General features: G+C 44.1%; 1 protein-coding gene across 3 annotated transcripts in view; it reads left to right on the top strand.

Annotated features, from left to right (window-relative positions):
• The window catches only part of SLX4IP (SLX4 interacting protein), a 101,321-nt gene that overhangs the window by 7,301 nt on the left and 68,338 nt on the right, over positions 1–25,682 (top strand). For all 3 annotated transcript variants that reach the window (XM_082215694.1, XM_082215692.1, XM_082215693.1), the window contains exon 2: positions 3,766–3,819. Coding sequence is in view for 1 of the 3 variants with exons in the window: in XM_082215693.1 (XP_082071819.1) it covers positions 3,796–3,819 (24 nt within the window). In the remaining 2 variants the exon portion in view is untranslated. The remainder of the gene's footprint in view (positions 1–3,765; positions 3,820–25,682) is intronic.

The raw sequence follows: 25,682 nt of genomic DNA, 5'->3' as shown, positions 1-25,682 counted from the left end.
ACAGTGGCTTGTATTAAAACTGCTTAGCTAAAGGATTCTTAGTAGCTGTTTGGACACTTCAGAAAAGAATTCAGTGCTTTTATGGCCCTAATTTGCTTAGCTTTTATTGGGTGGGTTTTTTCCATTATTATTAAAAAAGCTTAAATTCTGTCTGAATAGCTTGTTCCCTCTCTTCCCCTTTGCTCCGCTGCTCTTGCTCAACCCGCTTTTATCCTGCCCTGCTTTATTTTGAATCCAGGAAACATTTGCTTTTAATTACACAGCATTAGCCCTTCTGTCAGACCGTTAAGTGTTGAAGTGCAAAGATTAGTAATAAAAGAATCCAGCCTATTTTTCCCAGGACTTGAGGAATGCAGAAAGCATTTTGGTCGGTCTGATGAATGGCCTGTGTTGCAAATCCACCCTTCCCTCCCCTTAGCCTGAAGCACGATTCAGGACAGTGTCTGGAAAGGCAAAAGGGGAGCTAAGCATTTATGGCAGCAGATGATACAGGATGGAACATTGGGAAGCCTTTTTTCAATCTTAGGATTGTCCCCCCAGCCAGGGAAATAAAAAATAGGCCACTTCCTTCATTCGGGTCTATGCGGACATGAATTCAATTTTGGAACTGTGGCAAATTGAGCTGTGCTTACCCCCACTTCGCGACCCATTTGATTGACCTATTGCCTGGCAAATAGAAGGCTGATTCAATATCCTTGTGTTGCCCTTCTCCCAACAGTCTCAGCCCACAGAAGCAGAGCGCAAAAGTTTCTGGAAAAGTGGATTGGGTTGCAATCCTGCTCTCACCCTCTTACACCAAGCACTGAATTGACTTTATCTGTAAGTTGTTCACCATGGTTTCCCAGGCTGTGCGAACTGTCAACCATGGTTAACAGCTTCCCAGTAAGCCTCCTGTAAACCATGGCTTGTTCTGAAGCTGTTAGCCATTGCTTCTGGGTTTGCACGTACAGTGGTACCTCAGGTTAAGTACTTAATTCGTTCCGGAGGTCCGTACTTAACCTGAAGCACCACTTTAGCTAATGGGGCCTCCTGCTGTTGCTGCGCCACCGGAGCACGATTTTTGTTCTCATCCTGAAGCAAAGTTCTTAACCTGAAGCACTATTGCTGGGTTAGCGGAGTCTGTAACCTGAAGCGTATGTAACCTGAAGCGTCTGTAACCTGAGGTATCACTGTAATCGGAAGCTATGATTGACACTGGATCAAATTCTTCAAGTGCGGTTTTTTTTTTGTGTGTGTGTGTTTTTTTTTGTAATTGGGGAACTGGGATTTTTCTGAGCACTCCATCACCATGGCAGATTTTAGGCTCAGTTGAATCAGGCTTTAATAAAATGTGGGAACTAGAAGAGAAATGGAGTTGTTCAAAGCCCGTAATTTTTCTTCTCCTGTCTGTTTATTTCTGTTGGAGCTATGCAATAAATTCACTTCAGTAACCTGCATCCTTTTGCAAAAATATTCCAGTTTATCAAAGCAACAAATGGGCAAATAGCATTTAGCATGTGGCATTCTTCTTTTATTGAAGTGTTGTTTTTTTAATTCCCTAATGTAAAAGGATAGAAAATGCTTGCTTATTTATTGCCTCTGTTAAAGTCTTTATTGCCTCTGTTAAAAAGGAATATAGATGCCAGCATGATGTTTGATATTAATCAGCTATTGGAGTAAATGCAGAAGTGATATCAGGACAAGTCAATCTTCTCTGGTTGAGAAATGTCTATTCATCTCATAGTCTGCAGCAAGCAAAACAGATCCAGCCGGGAGGCCAGATCCTTACCTCCTCCATCAAAGACAACTTTGGCAGGACTACCCAGCTATCAATTACCTGATGTCACAATGACACCCTGTGTGGCCTGTTTTCCTTTGCCTGTGTGGTTTGAAATCAAACCAACATATAGAGAGGCTCGACACTTTTCGAGCATCGCTGATCATCAGTGCATGCTAAACCCCATGTCTTTGCAAGTACCAATGATGTGCAGTCCATCATTTCTTTATTTTGTCTCGTGTCTTACTTAGTATATGACCAGTTACAGATAGGTAGCCGTGTTGGTCTGCCATAGTCAAAATAAAAAAATTCCTTCCAGTAGCACCTTAAAGACCAACTAAGTTAGTTCTTGGTATGAGCTTTCGTGTGCATGCACACTTCTTCAGATACACAGATACACATATACACATAGTATATGACCAGAGATTAGGGATTTGATCAGAAGCACAACCCACAGATAGAGATAGAAACAGAAATATTTTTAGGCAAAGGCCTTCCAATGCAACCTTACGTAAAACATACAATTGCTTCATTTGTTCTGTTGTAATCTGAAAACAGAAGTTGAAGCATCACACAGCCTAGCCGAAAACTCTCATAGAAATGAAGACATTTGGAAACAATGTAATGCTTGATGGATCCGACCCTGTGTTCCTCAGGAGTTTTACAGATAGGGGGCCACCACAAATATGTCCCTTTTTCTGGTTTCCAATGCTCCAGTCAAATTAACTGGTTCCCAATGCTCTGATCCAATCCTGTGGCCGCAGGATTCATTCATTCAATCAGTCATTCATTCAATTTGCATGTTGCTTTTGCAACAAAGTGTGGGATGTGATACATAAATAACAGTCAAGTACAACATTCCTTCTTTGCCTAGAGTAGACATGCAAAGGGGATGTTTGTTCCAGCCAGTCGAAAACTTCCTGTTTCCTCCTGGCCTGGAGCATCCTTCCTCTTGCATGTGACTAGAGATGGGTGTGACCTTACCTGCGCAGGTAACAAAAGCACACAGCCACTTTCTCTCTCTCTTTGAATTCGTCGTTGGAGCAACAGCTTTTAGCTAGAGATGCCCTGTTGGCTTTCAGCCAACAGAGGACAAAGAGACTATCTCTATATAGGATAGGCTCACATTTATAGATCTGTAACTAAGTCTGCCTTCAGGGATCCATCTGTGAACTGATGATGCTGTGAGTAAACTACTTTTATATGTCTTAAATAAGATTGCGACATATTTATTCTTTTAAGAGGGAAACAAGGGATCTTACCAGGAATCTATATTGAAAAGCTTAAGCAAGCTTGCAACCAGCTACCTGCTATGCACTTAAAATTAAATTATAGAACTTGCTAGCGCAAGTTAGGAAGGATATATATATTAATAAACAATATATCCTCTCCTGCCTCCCTGAACATTCCCACACAAAGGAATCATGCTCAGAGCTGCCTGCAACAAGGAAACGGGGAGCAGACACTACAAAAACAAATTTCAAACAACATAGCAAAGCAACACAGCAACAATTTCGTAACGCGGCAGATTGATAACAAATATAATAACATACCCGAAAACCACATCCCAATACTGCAAATATAACAAGATCACTTAAACAACATGCAGCATCCAATAGCAAAAATGACAAGTTTCATCTTAGTCCTGGGAACAACCACTCTCTCATGATGTTACACATCTGGGGACACCTAGTTCAGACCTTGGCTGTGAGTTGTTAAGTAAAGAGATACATACCTAATGATGTACATACACGTGCATAACATTTCTCCCTCTAAGTACCGTATTTTTCTGTGTATAAGGCGCCCCCTACTTTTGGGGACCCCCAATTCAGAAAATGGGTATATGCATAAGACACCCCCAGATTTTTAACCTTATTTTAAAGTAAAAAAACCTTATACACGGAAAAGTACGGTACTCCCTCAACTGTGTGCTTTTTGGAACGCTGACTTCAGTTGCCAGTGTTTCTTGCCTTTTTGCTAAAGCGACTCTCCTTCCACTTTACTTGCAGGCTCCATCCGAAATCGAAGAGACTGCCGTGATGTTGCACAAATTGGTTATAAAGGTAAGCTGCTTTTCGGAACCTAAATAGCAGCAGATTACTGACTTGGTGAACTTTTCTTGCTTTGAAGTGCACAGCCTTAGGATCTCAGCTTATTCCGGTGCAGCGGCAGATTAGCATGGCAAATTGTGGTCTTGGTCCAGCCAGCTATTCTTGTGTACAGACAGCAGCAAACTTGCAGCTTTCTAAACCATGTGTTAAGTGCACCTAATATGCTGATACTTATCACCACGAAAAATAAGCCATATATGTGATCAAATAATAAAAAAAGAATAAAAGCAATATACCAGCTGTATTATTGGTTGTTGGCAAAAGATGTTACTAAGTTGGATCCTAGGAGGCATGAATGGAAATCGGATAGCCAGTACAGCTGCTCGGCAAATTGTATTCAGAAGAGTTTTGTCCAAATAATTTTTATTGGTATTCAGAAGAGGTTGTGTAGTATCATAACTGATACGTTCTATGACAAATCTCATCAGTCTGCAAGGATGGTTCACTTTTCTGTGCAATAGCACATGGTACAGTATAAAGATTCTCCTCCTGCAAAGAGGGGAGGGGTTGTGGGCGGGATCAGATCTCTGCCTCAGGCACACCCACGGGCAAGCGCCCAACCAGGCGGCTTGAAGGGGGCGTGGACAGCAGCGTAAATCGCTGCTGTGCCAGCCATGTGGCCTCATTCTTCGCCGTCCCGTCATGAGTCACCCACCCTCCACTCCCTTAGAGCTCAGGGTCTCAGTTTTCTTTTGCCCTTGCTATGGACCTTAGGTTGGTCGCCCTGGTTGTCCAGGGGGCCTGGTAGGAATTTTTCCATTTGGCATTAGGCTTTGTGGTTTTTCCGCCTACCTCGTAGCAATCGTCACAACCTTCGTGGTATTGGTGGGTAGGTTAGGCATTGGAATAAAGTGTTGTGGTGTGTGGAAGGGTTAGGTGTTGCCATCGCCTACGCCTTCAATTTTGGGTAATCCGTTAAAGGAATCCAGCGGTCGTGGATCCTGTCCGATGCCTGTGTGGCGGGGGGCCATGGCACGACCCTCGGTGACATCAGGGGAGAGCTTATAGTTGGATTAGCATCAACGGGCTCCACCTACTGGTGAATAAACCCCCCCTTTTAGACTCACCCCTCTCTGAGTGGGTGGAGTCAAGTCACGTGATCCAATGCCTAAGCCAATACCTTTTCACTTGCTGTAATCAATAAAGTTGTGGCCTTTTCTTGACCCATTAACCTTATATTACGTGTCCTTGTGTCTTCATTTCACTAAGCGGGGATCGGGTCCTCGAACCACAATAGTGTTTTAAAGGGCTGAAGATGCCTTCTGAGTGCAGAAGGCAGTGGCGTAGCGTGGGGGTGCAGGGGGGGCCGGCCGCACCGGGCGCAACATCTGGGGGTTAGGGTTAGGGGGCGCAAATCCACGGGTTAGGGGGCGCAAATTACTTGCCTTGCCCCGGGTGCTGACAACCCACGCTACGCCACTGGCAGAAGGACATCTTTGGATTCAACCAGGGTGGATAAAAATCAATGATTTTTAAAAAAGAAATCAGATTTTTTAAAATTTAAATCGGATTTTTAAAAATTTAAATTGGATTTTAAAATAAAATGCTTTTGGAGGAAAAATCTTTCCAAAGATAGTTTTTTATTTAAGTTACATTATAGTCCAAAGGCTATCCATCAGGAAATAAGGATTTGTTTTAAGTTTTTCATGTGTGCTAAAACTCAGTCTAAGTTTTTGTTTTTGTTTTAAATTGTTTAACCACATCAGTTAACAAACATGGAGACATGTGCTATAATGTTATTGCTTTAGTTAAATAAATGGTTTAAATTGTTATTAAGAAAATGATTGTTTTTCTCCTTCCAATAAAGTACAGCAGAAACGTTGCCCAAATATAAACAGTTAACTTATTAAACCGCACAATCATTTCATAATTATCTGTCTACGTAATAGTGTTCTAATAGTATAACCAAATCAGTCATTTTTGATACAACTGTAAAAACTACTCTGAAAATTTATTATTCCAAAAAATGAAACCTTCATCCGGTTGAAAATATTAAGATTATACCAGCAAGAATGAGTCTTTCTGTAAAAAAAAAAGGATTTAAATCAAGTCTTACTGACTAGTGATTTAAATCGTTTGATTTAAATCATAATTTAAATTGATTGATTTAAATCAAATCCACCCTGGATTCAACCCAATGTTTTATCATTTTTGTATAATATCATTAAAAAAAAAACCTTGAGTGGATAACCATTAGTTATTGAAATTAGTCTGTTCTCCTTGCAAGATTTTCCCATGTCAGCTGTGTGGAAAAACAAATGAATTTTGTGTGTGTGTCTTGGAAGTAATTGCACACTTGGGTGGTCAGTCTATCACATTGGTAATGCCTGCACGAAATCTTTCATTTTTCCTGTAGCAGCTTATCTGAACCCATCTGCCGGACTTTCCGAATTTAAAAGTTAAGGGGAACATCTATGGGCTTCTAGCGCAGTGCATCGCTGCTCTATTGAGGTGCATTTTCACAGTTTCCCCCATTGCATGGCTTTGCAGAATGTTAAGTCGTACTGAGCAGGCAGACCTGGGTAGGGTCGAAAAGCTGGAGGGCATTTAAAATCCCTGCTGCATTCAGTGCAATACGGAGGGCAGAGGAAGTGCTTAGGGAGCACATTTAGGATTATATGGCTATTTTTGAGTTGCAGATAATGTAGTTCTGAAACTATTCGATTTACAGCAATCCCACTAAGTTTGGTTGGCCTGCTTTCGCTAGTGACTTGAGTGGATGCGCTTAAATATTAAATGCTACTAAGTCGTAGGGTGAAGGAAAGCCATCCAGCTGGAATGTACGTTTCCTAGCCTAGGTGCAATTAAATACAGTGGTACCTCGGGTTAAGAACTTAATTCGTTCTGGAGGTCTGTTCTTAACCTGAAACTGTTTTTAACCTGAAGCACCACTTTAGCTAATGGGGCCTCCCACTGCCGCTGCGCCGCCATCGCACGATTTCTGTTCTCATCCTGAAGCAAAGTTCTTAACCCGAGGTACTATTTCTGGGTTAGTGGAGTCTGTAACCTGAAACGTCTGTAACCTGAAGCGTCTGTAACCCGAGGTACCACTGTATCTTCTAAAGAGGAAGCAAAGAAACCCTAGGACACAGATCTTTTGAGTTTCTGCACCTCATATTGCTGGGGAAACATGCTGTGACAATTTACATGCAAATAAGAGTTCATTGTGGCATGAGTTTTGTTAAGTTGTGGGTGAACATATCAGACGACACAGTGATTCTTCAAACAGCTCTTGTTTATTCACAGGCCAGAACAGAACTGAACTGAAGGGTTCAGTCAGCCTGCTTATATAGAGCTCCAGTACAACGTAACTGTAACAATTTTCTGAAACTATCCAATCACTGAACGTCACTTTCGATCCCTTATTTGCATAACTATCTACAGTATCCCCCTGCTGGCCCAGGGTGAGAACTTCAGTACATAACAAGTTTTGTGGGTAGCAGCCTAGTTTGCCAGATTCGTAGAGGTGTACAGTTGATTTATCTTGCAGAAAGAAACTTGATGTTCCCTCCAAAAAGAGAGAGCTATCCATGGGGTAATTACACCCTTAGTCTGTGGCACTTCCTACGCCTCTCCTCCATCCAGCCAAGGAGGCAACACAAATTAATATCTCTCCACTTCTGTCAACAAAACCCTTGGAAAAGGCTGCCTTTTTAGCATGCTTTAGCTATCTAGGATATTAAAAAGCTATTAAGCAGCGAGCCAGCCCACAATTAAGTTGCAGTGATAGCGTTTCTAGTTGCCTTTGTGCAACGCAAGAGCAAGGAACCTGTGGTTTCAGATCTTGGATTTCATAATCCCTGGTCATAGGGAATGTTGGCTGGGACTGATGGGGAGTCCATAACTTTTTGAAGACCATGGGTTTCTCACACGGATGTCTCTTCCAAGAGACTTCCTCGCACAGTTGAGTCTCTGGACAATCTTGGGGAAGGGTCCTGAGCAGTCATTTGATAGGTCGAGATTCCTCTGTTCCCTGCCTCGTGCGAAGCCCACCCACCCGCAATTTAGTAATGGATTTAACAGCTTGAAGAGCACGAGAGCGACACATTATCTCAGTGTGCAAGAATAGCCAGCCTTGGTTAACGCTGGGCGCCGTTACGTCACGGATTAGGATGACTAATGTTCTGCATGCATAATACCATCAACTCAGGATGGAAGGAATGACAGTCCAGCAATCTTCTGTCAATGTTTGGCATTGTTCAGGCTCTACTGCACTTAACTTCCACCAAGGAATGTGTCAGGGGATACAAACTGCTGTTGGTATTTTCGGTCCCCAGCAGAGCCCAGCTAATTTTACCGTGAATGTCCAAACCATGCTGTGGTCTGGAGACCACTGACTTGTAAACAGCAAACCCTCATCATGTGATGAGAGGAATGGTTCTAAGAATGGCTATTAGGCTTGATTATTTGAGTCCTCCTGGTTTCCTTAGGAGATGTGCGGCTGCCAAAGTAAATAAGTGGGTTAAGTTTCCATGCCGTATCGGGAGTCCAGAAATTGTTATGGTTGCTGATCAGCAATCTTGTGTAGACTCCTGGTACAAATGCAGAAATTCAGACATTCACAGTCTACCTCTCCATTTATTTTGGCAATCAGCTTTCGGCCATGACATCAGGATAGTTAAGCAAAACAGTAGCTTCCTCTGGAGGGCTTATTACTGCCACACAAGTAAATATACTCTCAGCGTAGCTTCCGCAGAATGAGAGAGACACATTTATCAATACAGACATAGTCGTATTTCTACTCGTGAAATGATAATAAATCTGAATATTTTCTTTTTTCTTTTTTTAAAAAGAAAACAGCGTGAAGGAGGATCTAAACTGTCTTCTTCACTATGGTATCTGCAAATACATTGGGATCATTCCTGCCCACCTCCTTCACTGCAATCCTGTACACATACAGCCATACCTTGGAAGTCGAACAGAATTCGTTCTGGAAGTCCGTTTGACTTCCAAAACATTCACAAGCCAAAGTGCGGCTTCTGATTGGCTGCAGGAAGCTCCTACAGCCAGTCAGAAGCCATGGAAGTCCCGTCGGACGTTCGGCTTCCAAAAAACCGGAAAAGTTCACATCTGGGTTTGCAAAGTTCGGGAGCCCAAACATTCGAGAACTAAGCCGTTCAAAAACCAAGGTATGACTGTACTCACCCAAAAGTAAATGCCATTGAACATGGAGGGACTTACATCTGAGTAAACAGTGCTTTGTTAATGTTTTGCTAAATCATGAAGGCCAAAAGACTTCCTTCTGCTAACTGGTGGAGAAAGCTGATGTTTTCTAGGTTTTATAACTCTGTTTCTTCCTCCCCAGAATAAGTGTTTTCTCTGTTCTCTTCTTTTTAAACTTGGGCACATTTCACTTTCTAAGCTGTTTACCCAGAATGTCTCTCCATGAATGCTTTACAGTTACCCAGGCAGTGGAGGAAACATGGGAGTATAAAAATCATTCCTTGCAATTGGTTTCAAATGATAAATCGGTAGCAGTTTGCATGATAATGCGTTTGGTAGCAAACTGATTTTGTTTTCTGTGCTGAATAGATTTTGTTTTCTGTTCTGTAATATATTACCCAAAATGTTTTCACTAAGAAGACTCTGGAAAATTCGCCTGCTCATCTGTTTGTGCCTTGGTGGTTTCAAATGCAATTTAGGAGGAGGAGAACACCTACAGTCTTAATAGCTTTTCTTCACGGGAGCACAAGTATCATATTTGAAGGATCCCAGAGGATTTCAGCGCAGTTTTCCTGATGCAGTTATGCAGCATTTTCTGAAGAGGGAGCACTTGATCTACATTTGAACGGCAAATCTGCAAGTCTTTAGTTGAAAAATTAACACCACATTAAATGAGGATTGTTTGACTAATCTTATGGTATGCTATGGAGGTTGTTAACATTCCAAATGCATGCATTTTGGTTGTTCCTTGGCTGGAATGGCAAAATGTGCTGAAATAATATATATTTCAGACAGATATGTGCTGCAAAGCAACCCACAGGTTGCATTCACACATCAGTTTATTCCCCATCTCCCGGCGTTTTCCTATCTCCTAATTTCCACATTACATTTCAGCATTCACACAGATTTTTTTTATTTCTTTCTGGAAGCAAATAACATGGAAATGAACAACGCTTAACTTAATGCTATAGGTAAAGGTAAAGGGACCCCTGACCATTAGGTCCAGTCGTGGCCGACTCTGGGGTTGCGGCGCTCATCTCGCTTTATTGGCCGAGGGAGCCGGCATACAGCTTCCGGGTCATGTGGCCAGCATGACTAAACCGTTTCTGGCAAAACCAGAGCAGCGCATGGAAACGCCGTTTACCTTCCCACCGGAGCAGTACCTATTTATCTACTTGCACTTTGACGTGCTTTCGAACTGTTAGGTTGGTAGGAGCTGGGACCGAGCAACAGGAGCTCACCCCATCGCAGGGATTCGAACCGCCGACCTTCTGATCGGCAAGTCTTAGGCTCTGTGGTTTAACCCACAGCGCCATCCGCGTCCCTACTTAACTCTATAGTCCACCGTATTCCAAGAAGTGGTGTTGACATGTGGAAGGTCAAATACAGTGTGGAATTTAACATATTAAAGTGACATGTGAATGCAGTTGAACATAAGCCCTGTTGACACGCACAAAGCCACATAACTGCATGTAGATTCAAATGCAATGCTGATGGTAGCACTGCTTTTTCTTTTCTTTACATTGCCTTTAAAAAAAAGCATGCTAAAATAACAAGTAAGTATGCAGAGTAGCAGTCATTGGCTGTTCTTAAAGCAGCTGGTAAAGGTAAAGGAACTCTGGACAGTTCAGTCCAGTCAAAGACGACTATGGGGTTGCATTGCTCATCTCACTTTGAGGCCAGGGGAGTCTCAAGTTAGCTCTCAAATGCATGCTGCATCATACATATTAGGTCAGGTGCTAGGCTCTTTTTTATAAAATGCAGATCTGGGTTGGGCTGATGTCAATGTAATCTGACCTATCTGAGCACAGGATCAAATCTTTGATTACTCATAACTCTTGTAATGGTGCTGTTGTTGATACGAGCATCAATTTTATCATGGAGTCTACTGCAAAGGAGTTTATCATGCAGTCTACTGTAAAGGTAAGGGACGAAGGTGGCGCTGTGGGTTAAACCACAGAGCCTAGGACTTGCTGATCAGAAGGTTGGCGGTTCGAATCCCCGCGACGGGGTGAGCTCCCATTGCTCAGTCCCAGCTCCTGCCCTCTTAGCAGTTCAAAAGCACGTCAAAGTGCAAGTAGATAAAAAGATACCGCTCCGGCGGGAATGTAAACAGTGTTTCCATGCACTGCTCTGGTTCGCCAGAAGCGGCTTAGTCCTGCTGGCCACATGACCCAGAAGCTGTACGCCGGCTCCCTCGGCCAATAAAGCGAGATGAGCGCCGCAACCCCAGAGTCGGCCACGACTGGACCTAAATGGTCAGGGGTCCCTTTACCTTTACTGTAAAGGACACCGTGACTAAACCAGAGCACACGGAAATGCCATTTACCTTCCCACCACAACGGTACCTATTTATCTAGTAGCACTGGTGTGTTTTCGAACTGCTAAGTTGGCAGGAGCTGGAACAGAGCAACAGGAGCTCTCCCTGTCTGGGAGATTTGAACCGCCAACCTTCTGGCTCAAGAGACTCAGTAGTTTAGACCACAGCGCCAACCGCGTCCTTAGAACATAACTAACCATACTACAATTGACATTTGCATTAAAATATGAAAACTTGGGGGGGTTGGAGGGGGGAAGCAAGTGGAGGGAGCAATGCTATGCACTTGGAGTAAGCGTTGAACGTCTTACTTCTCGGTAAACGTGGTAGGGTTGCTCTCTGACTCTACTCTTTTAGATAAGGTGTATAAAATAATTGATGCTTTTGAATTATGGTGCTGGAGGAGACTCTTGAGAGTCCCATGGACTGCAAGAAGATCAAACCTCTCCATTCTGAAGGAAATCAGCCCTGAGTGCTCACTGGAAGTGAAGCTGAGGCGCCAATACTTTGGCCACCTCATGAGAAGAGAAGACTCCCAGGAAATGACCCTGATGTTGGGAAAGATGGAGGGCACAAGGAGAAGGGGACGACAGAGGACAAGATGGTTGCACAGTGTTCTTGAAGCTACCAACATGAGTTTGAGGAAACTGCGGGAGGCAGTGGAAGACAGAAGTGCCTGGTGTGCTCTAGTCCATGAGGTCACAAAGAGTCGGACACGACTAAATGACTAAACAACAACAACATAAAATAATCTTTAAATCTGTAAGAGATGGAGCCGTTTAATCGTGGCAACAATACTGCCAGTTCCACCAATTTCAGCGGTATCCAGATTTTATTTTTAAAACAGCATAAACAAACAAATTGTTTGTTTCACAAAACTAAATTTGTGGCTGATAAGGAATGGGCATTAAAGTAAGAGGTTGCCAGATTAATGGTAGCATCTCACTCAAAGTTAATCATCCACAGCTTTAGGTTTGTTATCATTTGCAAAGATGACAGAATACTACCCCCTGGACCAAATTTTCAGAAGGGCTCAGCGCTCTGAAGTGGTGTTGGATTATCAAAATAATCTCGTTTCTCCTTCTCCTGCTCGTTTTTCTCTTGGCTCTTAGGTGTGCCAGCTTCCTTCACCTTCAATGTTGTTTTTTTCAAGAGCTTTTTATCTTTCTCTGCTCCATACCTCCTTGAGGGGATGCAGCCTACCTCCTCCCCCTGCCTCCAGAAAATAAATAAGATGTTGCCCAATGAATGAATGTGCTCTTGCCATCTCTGATGGAAATGACAGCCATGATTAAAAGATGAAATATGAAATGCTCTCCCACAAAAACAAAACACAAAAAAACAAGTTTGAGTTCTTTGTACTTCCTTAGGGCACCCTCTGGAAGGCTTTAAAGTAGACTCCTAATAAAACTGGGATTATCTGCTCATTCCCTAACTTCCCTACTGGTTCCCCTGAGAAATTGTTTCCTTGCCAGGCAGCGTGCACCTTTTTGGATTCGTATCAGTGAACTGCAAGAATTTGGCCAAAACTAAGACCTGGATGCACTGTCTAGAGGAGCTTCTGAGAGCAGAATGCAAGTCTGAGCACACCCGTTGGCCTAAATCCAGTTACTTCCCCTGCTCTTTCTTTCTTTTGTTAAAAAAATATATTATTTATTTGGTTTTTCAGATTCCAAAATTCAAGTGTTATTCCGATCCTATTAACGGTTTTAGCTGTCTAATCTTGCCCCTTCCTAAAATTTATTTCTTGGTGTGTGTTTTCCATTGTGCAAATCTGCCAAAGAATGAAATGAAATGAAATCAGGAATAAGGGGTTTTCTCAGGACAGCGCAGGTTGTGTGTGCCATGTCCTGTTGTTGTTTTGGCAGTGGAAATGATCTGTGGGGGGTCGGTCAACAAAAATGGGGGGCCAAGGAGTGTCAGTTTGGGGGGAAGTGAGAAATGGCCTCATTGTAGTTCAGCAGTAGATTAAAAAGGTAAAGGGACCCCTGACCTTAGGTCCAGTCGTGACCAACTCTGGGGTTGCGGCGCTCATCTCGCTTTACTGGCTGAGGGAGCTGGCGTACAGCTTCCGGGTCATGTGGCCAGCAGGACTAAGCCGCTTCTGGCAAAACAGAGCAGCGCACGGAAATTATCTGTTTTTAATGCAGAAGGTCCCAGGTTGCCTTCCCACCATCTCTAGGTAAGGCCAGGGATGCTTGGAAATTGTTCAGGTCTGGCTGAAGGTCAACACTCTGGCTTTTAAGGACCATAGCAAATCCACAGGAATGGCTTGTTTTATTGGCTCCCCCCAACACGGTTGGCTATTGTACTACCAGCCTTACTGTATTCTTGTGAAACATGGACCACTTATAAATGCCATCTCAACTCCTCAAAAGATTCCATCAATAGTGTCTCCAAAAATTTTACACATCACTTGGGAAGACAGGCAAACTAGTGCCAGTGTACTGGAAGAAGCAAAGATCACCAGTGTCAAAGCAATGATTCTTCAACATCAACTTCGTTGGACTGGTCATGTTCGGATGCCTGATTATTGTCTTCCAAAGCAACTACAGTGGTACCTCGGTTTGAGAACTGTCTGGTTTAAGAACGATTTGGTTTACAAACTGCAAAACTGGAAATAGTGTCTTGGTTTGAGAACTTTACCTCGGTCTAAGAACAGAATTTGAACAGTGGGAGGGCACTGGCAGCGGGAGGCCTCATTAGGGAAAGCACACTTCGGTTTAAGAACGGTTTTGTTTTAAAAACGGAATTCCGGAACGGATTAAATTCGTAAACCGAGGTACCACTGTATTCTATTCCGAACTTTAAAATGGAAAGCGTAATGCTGGTGGTCAACAAAAGAGGTTTAAAGGCTCTCTGAAGGCAAATCTTAAAAAATGCAGTGTAAACACCGCCAACTGCGAAACACTGGCCTGCGAGCACTCGAATTGGAGAACAGCCTTTTCCAAAGGTGTCGTGGCCTTTAAAGATGCTCGAACTCAGAACGAAAGGGAGAAACGTGCTAAGTTGAAGGCATGTTTGGCAAACTCTCACTGTGATCAACTCCTGCCCGGAAACCTATGTCCCCACTGTGGAAGGAGGTGTGGATCAAGAATTGGCCTCCACGGTCACTTATGGACTCACTGTTAAAACCGTGTATATGGAAGACAATCTTACTCGGCTATGAGTGATTGCCAAAGAGAAAGAGAAGAGGGCCATTCAAATGTGATCCAAGCTATGTTGGAGCTTGTCGCGGAAAATGGCTCGTGTAGCTGATGTTGACGTCATTGTAGTAGCAATCGACTGTGGGGGCTTTCTATGAAGTTCCCGTGAAGCCAGTTTGTGGAGGGGTTTGCCGCTGTGACTGCTCCTCTGCAAGACAGCTCAGTCTCGAGAGCCAGGCTTGTGCTGGGCAAACTGTTGCATTCAGAACATCAAAACCAGCCAAGCTCATCTCTGAAGATAAGCAGAGAAAGCTGGAGGGGATCAAAGCAGGGAAGCTGGAACCACCTCTCTCTTGAAGCTGTTATCACCACTTATCTTCCATTTCCTTAAGTGTCTAATTGTCCCTCCTCCCTGTTCCAATCCCCAAGGCAAATTAGTGAGAAGAGATGGGATAAGCACCGTTAAACAGGTGGCAAATGGCCAATGCCTCCTGCTTCTCTGTTCCTTGGCCTAACATCAATCCTCTGAAGCTTTCTCTGGCTGTCTTTGGGGGAGTTCTCAATAGTCAACCTTTAGCCTGATCTACAGTGGACTATTTTTGATCGTGATGACTATAACATGTCGCCAGGCCCTTGACTACATTCGCAGTTGGCGATGCTACCTCGTCTAAGGATGTTCCAAGCAATGCACTGTCAATATTTCTTCTGTCCTGGAATGCAAATTGATTCGTTTAACTTGGTACAGTAAGAAACAGGACAGTGCCCATAGCACAGGAGCAAGACAGAAAAGCAGGTATCTGGAGCCAGCCTTTGATGAAGGTTTTAACTTCTATGTTTTAACTTCTGCTTCAAACGGTGCTAGGTTAGACCTCCAGCTGAAAGTAGGAAGGTGAGAATTGAAGGCGTGGTAGAAATGTTGGAGAGGGTGTACCTCCACAGGCACATACCTCCACATGTGGTGGGAATGCCCCAAAATCCAACTATTCTGGACAACAGCCATACGAGAAATATGTAAAATAACTAAGCAGGTATTAGAAATCACCCCAGAATTGGCCCCACTAAACATCTTCCAAGACAATAATGCCCATTTACATCACAAAGAACTCAGAACCCACCTACTTTCAGCAGCCAGAAACATCATAACCAGACACTGGAGAGACCTGTCAGGAGTAAACATGGACCAATGGTACCAAATAGTAAGGGAAACAGCCCTGCTAGAAAAATTAACCAATAAACTGAAACTGACACAGGAACAAATAGAAGAAGACGCCTTTACCCCGGTATGGCTCCCCTTTATCACATACACAGCCCAACAAGACAACGACAGAAATCCACCAACAGCATATGAATCACTATGGCTAACCTGATCCAAAACACCCGCCCACCCCACTCACACACGAAAACAAAGATCACCCGCACAATTCAAAGTGTTGGTGCTGACCTTTAAAGCCTTAAATGGCCTCGGTCCTGTATACCTGAAAGAGCGTCTCCACCTCCATCATTCAGCCCGGACACTGAGGTCCAGCGCCGAGGGCCTTCTGGCGGTTCCCTCATTGCAAGAAGTGAGGTTACAGGGAACCAGACAGAGGGCCTTCTCGGTAGCGGTGCCCGCCCTGTGGAACAACCGACCATCAGATGACAAGGAAATAAGAAGCTATCCTATTTTTAAAAGACATGTGAAGGCAGCCCTGTTTTGGGAAGTTTTTAATATTTAATGCTGTATTGTTTTTAACACTTGATTGGGAGCTGCCCAGAGTGGCTGGGGAAACTCAGCCAGATGTGGGCGGGGTATAAATTATTATTATTATTATTATTATTATTATTATTATTATTATTATTATTATTATTATTATTATGTTAACTATGATTCATTGACAAAAGTGAGCCACACCTTGTTTGCAATAAGCCGTAGTTATTTTATCCGGGTATGGACATAATGTCAGACCGTTTAGTTGAAAATGGAAATGAATGTAATCTCTTTCTCGTGGCTGTGTGGAAGCGAACACACCAGCCAAAGGTGTGTGCAGTTGACACTAAACCGTGACTCAGCATTATGTCTGGACCAGCCCAGTAATGCTCTGTCAGATAATTTTTCAGCATTGTGAGATAAACTGTGATGATATAAGCCGGAACAAAACAGATAAACGAAAAGCTTGCAGCTTCTCCACATGGACTTCCCTTTTTCTGTTGACGTTTTTACTCGGTTATTTCCTCCACACAAACCCCAAACCCTGTCAAACACAAATAAGCTAGTTTAGTTCATTGTGTAGTGAGGATGTGGGTTTAGTTTCACTTCTCTAATCACTAGGGTGTTACTTGAGCATCACACACAAACTGTTATTCTTAGTACCCTACCGTGACTCTGCAAAAAAGTTACTGCATTTTGACAGCATTGTGTCGATTGGTTTTTTAAAAAATGCCTCCGTCATGGCGACTAGTAAGCATCTGACTCATGGCTTTTAGAGAAACCCCTTTTCAATGCTGACTGATGGTCAGCTGGTTGCAATGGATGTGCATTCACGCTGACGGTCTAGCCAAAGTACTCATAAAATGCAACCATAATTGTGAAAGCTGCAAGTATAAACTCCCCTTGGCTAAAAATAAATTCAGGAACCGAAAATCTGTCTGGAAGGTGAAGAAATCGCAGTTGTTCCATGAAACATCTATGGAAGTATGTCTTGCTTGGTGTTTCTGACATGATGGTGCTAGTAAAATATTATATTGCCTTCCTCATTGTCAGTTAAATCAACTGAAGCCAAGGAATATGGTTTGTGGTTACTTTTGAAGCCTATACTGTACATCTATCTTCCTTATATTGTTTGTTAGAATGCCATGATGTGTAACTGAGAGAGTAACTTTTCATTTATCCAACAGCATTCTAGATTTCTCTTTAAATTGCCAGGCACCAGTATCTTGCTATCTGTTAGAACCCAAGAGTTATGAGGTGATTTAGACTTCTAGTGGAAGTCGCTATGGCAGAATAAAGTTTTATTCTGATTTATGGGGGGGGGGGCATATTAAAGAGAACACCGTCACATTCTCTGTTTTTTCTTTGATCAGCGGCAGCCTTGCAAATATATCTACACAAGTTTATGATCACATGTAGAGGTATTTTTCCCCAAACTGCCTGCCTATGTTAAGTTCGATCAAAGCATTAATAATATGGGACTTCCCTTGTCTTAGCCATCTTTCTTGCTAATCCCCCTTTCTCCAACACTTAATTTTCATGTTTCTTACCCATTCTTTAAAAAAAAAAAATTCTACTCAATGGCTGCCTGATTATTATTATTTTTAATTCAAAGCAGAAGTAGGAGGCAAACTTTTCTGCGTTATTGAGAAGGCACGTAGCAAAACATCAGCTGAAGAATGATACAGAAATAAAATGTGATCCAACATAACAATAGCCCTGCTGGTCAAGCCAAAATTCCTTCTAATCCAGAGACGGGAACCCCATCAGTCTCGGGCAGCATAGCCAAGGGTCAGGGATGATGATAGAAGCTGGAGTCCAGCAACAGCTAGGGAGCCACCAGTTCATCAAGCTTCGTCTAGGCCAGCTTTTCTTAACCTATGGGTCCTCAGATGTTGTTGAACTACAACTCCCATCACCCCTAGCTAGCAAGACCAGAGTTCAGGGATGATGAGAGTTGTAGTCCAACAACATCTGGGGACCCACAGGTTGAGAACCGCTGCTCTAGGCCATCATCCTGTTTCCCATACTGTCTGGCTAGGTAACTGCTCATGGAAAACCCATGAGACGCTGTTGAAAACCATATACCTTCCCTATGCCTAGTTACTTGAAAACCATTGAAGTTTAGAAGGATTTATTCCCAAGTAAATATGCACAAAACTGTAACCAAAGCCTTCCTTATTTAAAGGGAACCCGCCAGTGAACATTTCCTTTTCCTAGGAGTCCCACCTAGCATCCTAGCTCTCCGCTCACTCTCCACCTCTTGTTGTATTCTGAGCAAGAGATAACCAATGGGTGGCGTTGCAATGCCTGTTCATCGATCCACTGGATCTTGTCGGTTGACCCACGTGTCATTTGCCTGTGGTCAGATATTCCACGAGATCCGGAATGGCTTTCTGTGAGTTAGGACCCACCTATTAAATTGCAATGTGGTATCTTCTTAACAGGGATGCGGGTGGCGCTGTGGGTTAAACCACAGAGCCTAGGACTTGCAGATCAGAAGGTCGGCGGTTCGAAACCCTGCGACGGGGTGAGCTCCCGTTGCTCGGTCCCTGCTCCTGCCAACCTAGCAGTTCGAAAGCACGTCAAAGTTCAAGTAGATAAATAGGTACCACTCCAGCGGGAAGGTAAATGGCATTCCCGTGTGCTGCGCTGGTTCGCCAGAAGCGGCTTAGTCATGCTGCCCACATGACCTGGAAGCTGTATGCCGGCTCCCTCGGCCAATAAAGCGAGATGAGCGCCGCAACCCCAGAGTCGGCCACGACTGGAACTAATGGTCAGGGGTCCCTTTACCTTTACCTTTATCTTCTTAACACCCTCCAGCGGATGCTGCTGGAAGAGGGACTCAGGGGTGGTTTCACCAGCGATATACCACTAAGTGAAGCCGACATCATGGTCTGCTCCTCAGACTGGTCCTGGGTGATGTATCAATGTATTGCTCAGGCCTAGTGAGTACCAGCCCCCTTCTCTTTTTGGTTAAAAAGTGTGACACTTGTTGTAACAACTTCATGGCGAGTACCGGCACCTAATTTTTCTAGGGAGTGGGGCGTAGTAAGTAGAGTACAGTGGTACCTCAGATTAAGAACTGGGCACCACAGTTCAAGAAGGACACTGACAAACTGGAACGTGTCCAGAGGAGGGCAACCATAATGGTCAAAGGCCTGGAAACGATGCCTTATGAGGAACGGCTAAGGGAGCTGGGCATGTTTAGCCTGGAGAAGAGGAGGTTAAGGGTTGATATGATAGCCATGTTCAAATATATAAAAGGATGTCACATAGAGGAGGGAGAAAGGTTGTTTCTGCTGCTCCAGAGAAGCAGACACTGAGCAATGGATCCAAACTACAAGAAAGAAGATTCCACCTAAACATTAGGAAGAACTTCCTGACAGTAAGAGCTGTTCGACAGTGGAATTTGCTGCCAAGGAGTGTGGTGGAGTCTCCTACTTTGGAGGTCTTTAAGCAGAGGCTTGACAACCATATGTCAGGAGTGCTCTGATGGTGTTTCCTGCTTGGCAGGGGGTTGGACTCGATGGCCCTTGTGGTCTCTTCCAACTCTATGATTCTATGAATTCGTTCTGGGGTTCTGTTCTTAACCTGAGGTACCACTTTAGCTAATGGGGCCTCCCGCTGCCGCTGCGCCGTCGGACCACGATTTCTGTTCTCATCCTGAAGCAAAGTTCTTAACCCGAGGTACTATTTCTGGGTTAGCGGAGTCTGTAACCTGAAGCGTCTGTAACCCAAGGTACCACTGTACTTGCTTCATTGAGTCTTATAAGGTGGTGGGGGAGGAGAGACCCAGGCAGAGTGGGATGAAAACAAAGGAAGCATTTTGCTTGGCCAGCTCCAGCAGCCGTAATCCTTGTGAGTCAAGCTTTCGTTCGATAGCTGAATCATTTGGCAAGTTTTGGTTCTGTGCTAAGAAGCATCACTTGAAATAGTGGAACTTCTTGGGAGTTTCCCTGCAGTACGTTTCTGAGCTAGTGTAATCCAGTGTCATTTGCAACTGAATGACATTGGACAAACAGAGATGCAAAAGTGAAAACTTGAAAAGGAGGGGAGGGGTGTGCAGTTTATGTATTTTGCTCCTGCCTTTTTTCTTACATTTATTTGCCCATTTTTAATTCCACTCTTCATCAGCTCTTCATCACAGTGCTACAATAAAATGCACAATGCTGATTAAGGGTTGTATCAATTAGTTAAACTCAGAGTGGTCCCATTGAAAATAATGAACATGGCTAGCTTGGGTTCCTTAATTTTAATAGAGTTTAACTTAGTTGGAGAACACCCTAATAGGAGCATCCTAGCCGTGTCTACTCAGAAATAAACCCTATTCAGTTCTTCAAGGCTTGTAGGTTAGCATAACCATATATCTAAAACATCTATTAAAACCAATTAGCAACAATTTCACAGCTAATTTACATCTCGCCTGGCTGAATTAAATCCCTATAAAAGTTTGGGTGAAGGGAGAGATCATTAGTGATTCAAATGGCATCACCATCAACTGGGCTCTGTAGCATATAGAAAACCAGTGTATGTTTTTCTGGAGTTAATGTGCTACAGGTTCCCTGTACTGCTAAAAAAATCAGGCAGCCCCATTCTGCCCATAGGGCAGCTTCCAAATTCTTTTCAGCATAGCATTATTTGGTTTTGAACGTCACTTTCCTGACCGTTCGATTCCTCCGACCAGCATTCGTTTTGAGAATGTCTCTAAAGCTCAGCAATCAAGAAGACAAAAACTTTTAAGAAAGAATGGGAAAAATTTACAATTTATTTAGGAGACCACAGTAAGCAGATAAAAACATTAACAGGATTTTAATAACACTTGTAATGTAACAAACACTGTGGATAAACATGGAGAGATATAATATATGGAATCTCAATATATTGTTATCGATTTGGCATTTGTGTTTGTAAAATCAAATAAAAATCATTTCAAGAAAGAAAAGAAAAAAGTTTATCGCTGTCCTAAAACGTATTTGCTGCAATTGCAAAATCGTTTTGCCCTTCGTTTTTAGTTTTAGTAATTTTCTCTCTGTTGCTTTAGACTTCTCCACGATTTCACCAGCTGTAGTGGCAAAGCGTCGGTTTTCTTCCTAGGTCATTTGGACTGTCATGATCTTAGCATTTCCGTGCATTTGGTAACAGTTTGACAGAAGAGCACTACTTTCGTTCTGCAAGCAAGGGCTTGCATTTCCCCCTCTTAAACACACATCTAGAAAACTACCCTCCTTAGCGGACAGAAAGGCTGTGTAGCAAGCTTGGGGAACTCCAGTTTCTGTTGCTATAGCAATTGAAACATTATCCTGGTTCACATGGATACTCTCTTACAGCAGAGCTGGGCAAGGTTTGCACGGCCGAAAAAATGCCATTCTTCATTCTTCCATATATTGAATCATTTGAAGATTATATTACCATTTGTCTTTGCTTCTGACATGGGAAATACGGTCTCAGGCTGCAACATGAAACTTTAATATTTAAGGGCTTCTAATGGAATTCCTCGGGACAAAAGGTTAGTCTCCAAACTAAACCTGGAGAAGTTAGCTAAGTGCAGTAATATAAATGATTTAAGGGGGGGCGGGAACCACTTTCAAGCTAAGATAAGATCCTGCAGCTCACCACTTCTGTGCAAGGAAGTCGGGCCTTCCCAAAACAAAGGGGTTGTATCCAGCGGGTGGCTTTGCACAAACAGAAAGTATTCTGTAGTTTTCACCCACACGCACCAAGCTGCTCTTGAGGGTTGGCAGATCCCCTGGAAATACAGGCCCTCCAAGTGTGTCTGTTTTCCAGGGGGCAGTCCCGGATTTACAGAAGCTGTCCTGATTTCTGATTTGATCCCAGAATGTCCCACTTTTCCTTAGGACGTCTGTATTTTCAGTGGAGAAATGCGGGAGGGTATGGTAAAGGGACCCCTGACCATTAGGTCCAGTCGCGGACGACTCTGGGGTTGTGACGCTCATCTCGCTTTATTGGCCGAGGGAGCTGGCGTACAGTTTCCGGGTCATGTGGCCAGCATGACTAAGCCACTTCTGGCGAACCAGAGCAGCGCACAGAAATGCCATTTACCTTCCCGCCGGAGCGGTACCTATTTATCTATTTGCACTTTGACATGCTTTTGAACTGATAGGTTGGCAGGAGCAGGGACCAAGCAAAGGGAGCTCACCCCATCGCGGGGATTCGAACCATTAACCCAATTTCCATCCATGAAATGTTGAAGGGTATGGAGTTATCCGACCCCCAAGCCAAGGAGATAAGTAGCTATACAATCTGTAGAAGACATCTGAAGGCAACCCTGTATAGGGTAGTTTTTTAAAAATGTTTTATCATGTTTTCGTATATGTTGGAAGCCCCCAGGGTGGCTGGGGCAACCCACTCAGATAGGCAGGGTGTAAATAAGAAAATTACTACTACTATTACTACCACCTAAGGGACACAGGTGGTGCTGTGGGTTAAACCACAGAGCCTTGGACTTGCTGATCAGAAGGTCTGCGGTTCGAATCCCCGCGACAGGGTGAGCTCCCGTTGCTTGGTCCCTGCTCCTGCCAACCTAGCAGTTCAAAAGCACGTCAAAGGCCAAGGAGATAAATAGGTACCACTCTGGCAGGAAGGTAAACGGTGTTTCCGTGCGCTGCTCTGGTTTGCCAGAAGCGGCTTAGTCATGCTGCCCACATGACCCGGAAGCTGTACGCTGGCTCCCTTGGCCAATAAAGCAAGATGAGCGTCGCAACCCCAGAGTCGGTCATGACTGGACCTAATGGTCAGGGGTCCATTTACCTTTACTATTATTATTACTACCACCACCACTACCACCACCACCACTACTACTACTACTACTACTACAACTACTGCTATTGATCAAGGAGCCCCTATTTTCACTGGAGAAATGTTGGAGGCTTTGGATAAAGCATGGAGGGCTGCAGCAGGATAAGTGAAAACTGGATGCGCCATCTTATGTGACCAGAAACACTTTACGGCATTGCACCGCCACCTCTGGATGAAACCTGAGCTCCTCGTAACGCTGCGCTGTAATTCTGTGCAGCAGAGGAAATCCCAAAGGCAGTGGCGATCTCTCGGCCTTCTGGCGATCCTACCCTGATCTCAGTGTGTGCACATTTGTAGAAGAAGTTGCAGTAGCTTGCGTGGTCCGTTCCCTGTGTTTGGGGACAAGCCATCAAGCATCATCATTATGGACACACGCACATACACAGAAACAAAAAGGGATGCGAGTGGCGCTGCAGTCTAAACCAGGCTTCCTCAACCTTGGCCTTCCAGATGTTTTGAGACTACAATTCCCACCATCCCTGACCACTGGTCCTGCTAGCTAGGGATCCTGGGAGTTGTAGGCCAAAAACATCTGGAAGGCTGAGGTTGAGGAAGCCTGTCTAAACCACTGAGCCTCTTGGGCTTGCCGATCAGAAGGTCAGCGGTTTGAATCCCCGCCACGGGGTGAGCTCCCATTGTTCAGTCCCAGCTCTTGCCAACCTAGCAGTTTGAAAGCACATCAAAGTGCAAGTAGATAAATTGGTACCGCTGTGGCAGGAAGGTAAACGGCGTTTCCATGCGCTCTGGTTTCTGTCATGGTGTTTAGTTGCGCCAGAAGCGGTTTAGTCCTGCTGGCCATATGACCCGGAAAACTTTCTGCAGACAAGCGCCGGCTCCTTCGGCCTGAAAACGAGATGAGTGCCGCACCCCATAGTTGCCTGTGACTCGACTTAACCATCCAGGTCAAGCAGAGACATCACCTTGCCAACAAAGGTTCGTATAGTTAAAGCTATGGTTTTCTCAGTAGTGATGTATGGAAGTGAGAGCTGGACCATAAAGAAGGCTGATCGCCAAAGAATTGATGCTTTTGAATTATGGTGCTGGAGCAGACACTTGAGAGTCCCATGGACTGCAAGATGATCAAATTCATCCATTCTGAAGGAAATCAGTCCTGAGTGCTCACTGGAAGGGCAGATCCTAAAGCTGAGACTCCAATACTTTGGCCACCTCTTGAGAAGAGCAGACGCCCTGGAAAAGACCCTGATGTTGGGAAAGATGGAGGGCACAAGGAGTAAGGGACGACAGAGGATGAGATGGTTGGACAGTGTTCTCGAAGCTACCAGCATGAGTTTGACCAAACTGCGGGAGGCAGTGGTGTGCTCTGGTCCATGGGGTCACGAAGTGTTGGACACGACTAAACAACAACAACCATCCAGGGGTCCTTTACCTTTTACCTTTACACATAAGACATAAGTGTTCTGACATAAGACATGCCTATATATGTCTGCAGGAGCTCTTCAGAAGTTGTCCAACATGTACCATGGTTGCATAAGGGCGTACAGCAGTTATGCCACCCTGAGACCTGCCAGATATTGTTGTAATCCACTCCCGGCTGGTTTGAGAGTTGCAGTTCAGTAATATTTGGAGCGCCACAGGTTCCTCATCCCTGGTGCACAGCTTACAAAGGAATCTTGCGCTCTGCAATATATCCCTATGTTCATGTGTGTCGGTTGCATGTCCTTATCTGAATGCATATTCTTCTACTTGCCCTTTCTCCATCTCTCTGGGTGGGCAGGGAATCTGAGAAAGTAATTGGGAGGAAGGCCCAAGAGGTAATAGAGGTAAGGGATAGGGCTGGGCAGGAAATGCGGGGTGGGTGGGACTAAAGTCCAGGCAACTGAGGGAAAGAGACGGATTAGCCTGTGTTCATGTGAGAGAGACGGAGCTGATTTTCACATACCAATTGAGATAACCATCCACATCTTTTTGCAGGTCCCTGGTGAGTCTAGCACTCGGCTTGTATGCCACCGGCAATATCTGTCCTTTGAAACTGCAGGCAGGTGTTAACCACAATTAGTACAGAGGTTTGGTTATCCTTCCCTTCTGGCAGATTGAATTTCTTCTCTTTAATAATAAAACAACCCAGCAAAGCAAAAGGAGAGACAAAATGGCCCAGGAAACCTGATCTAATTCCAGGATAATACATCACTTTTCTCTGTCAAGTGGTTTTTTGGGGTTGTTTTTTTTTTTTAAAGATAGTGTGTTTCTCTGCTGTGGTGGTTTTCCTTGAGAAGCATGCAGTGAGTAAGTGATACTCCAGACACATGTTTGCTTTCTGAAATGCGCCCAAAATGATTACAAATGCTCTTGGGCTGGTGGCGAGATCTTCATATTCTCTGGTAATTGTTCTTTTTTTTTAAAAAAAGTCATACCTCAGGTTGCAGACGCTTCAGGTTGTGCGTTTTCAGGTTGCACACCACGCCGAACTTGGAAGTACTGGAACTGGTTACTTCCGGGTTTCAGCGCTTGCGCATGCACAGAAGTGCTAAATTGCGCTTTGCGCATGCTCAGAAGCACTGAATCGCGACCCGCGCGTGCGCAGACGCGGCGCTGAGGGTTGCGAGCGCTGTGGGTTGCGAATGTGCTTTCCAGACGGATCACGTTCGCAACCCGAGCGTCCACTGTACAGTAACCGTTAAACACTTAGCCCACAGTTACAGCTAATGGTGTTTGTTTTATCCAT

Source organism: Podarcis vaucheri (genome assembly GCF_965113315.1).
Source record: "Podarcis vaucheri genome assembly, chromosome: 3".
Classification (NCBI taxonomy): domain Eukaryota; kingdom Metazoa; phylum Chordata; class Lepidosauria; order Squamata; family Lacertidae; genus Podarcis; species Podarcis vaucheri.
Note: the sequence above shows the minus strand (reverse complement) of the source record. Positions and strands in the feature narration are given on the sequence as shown.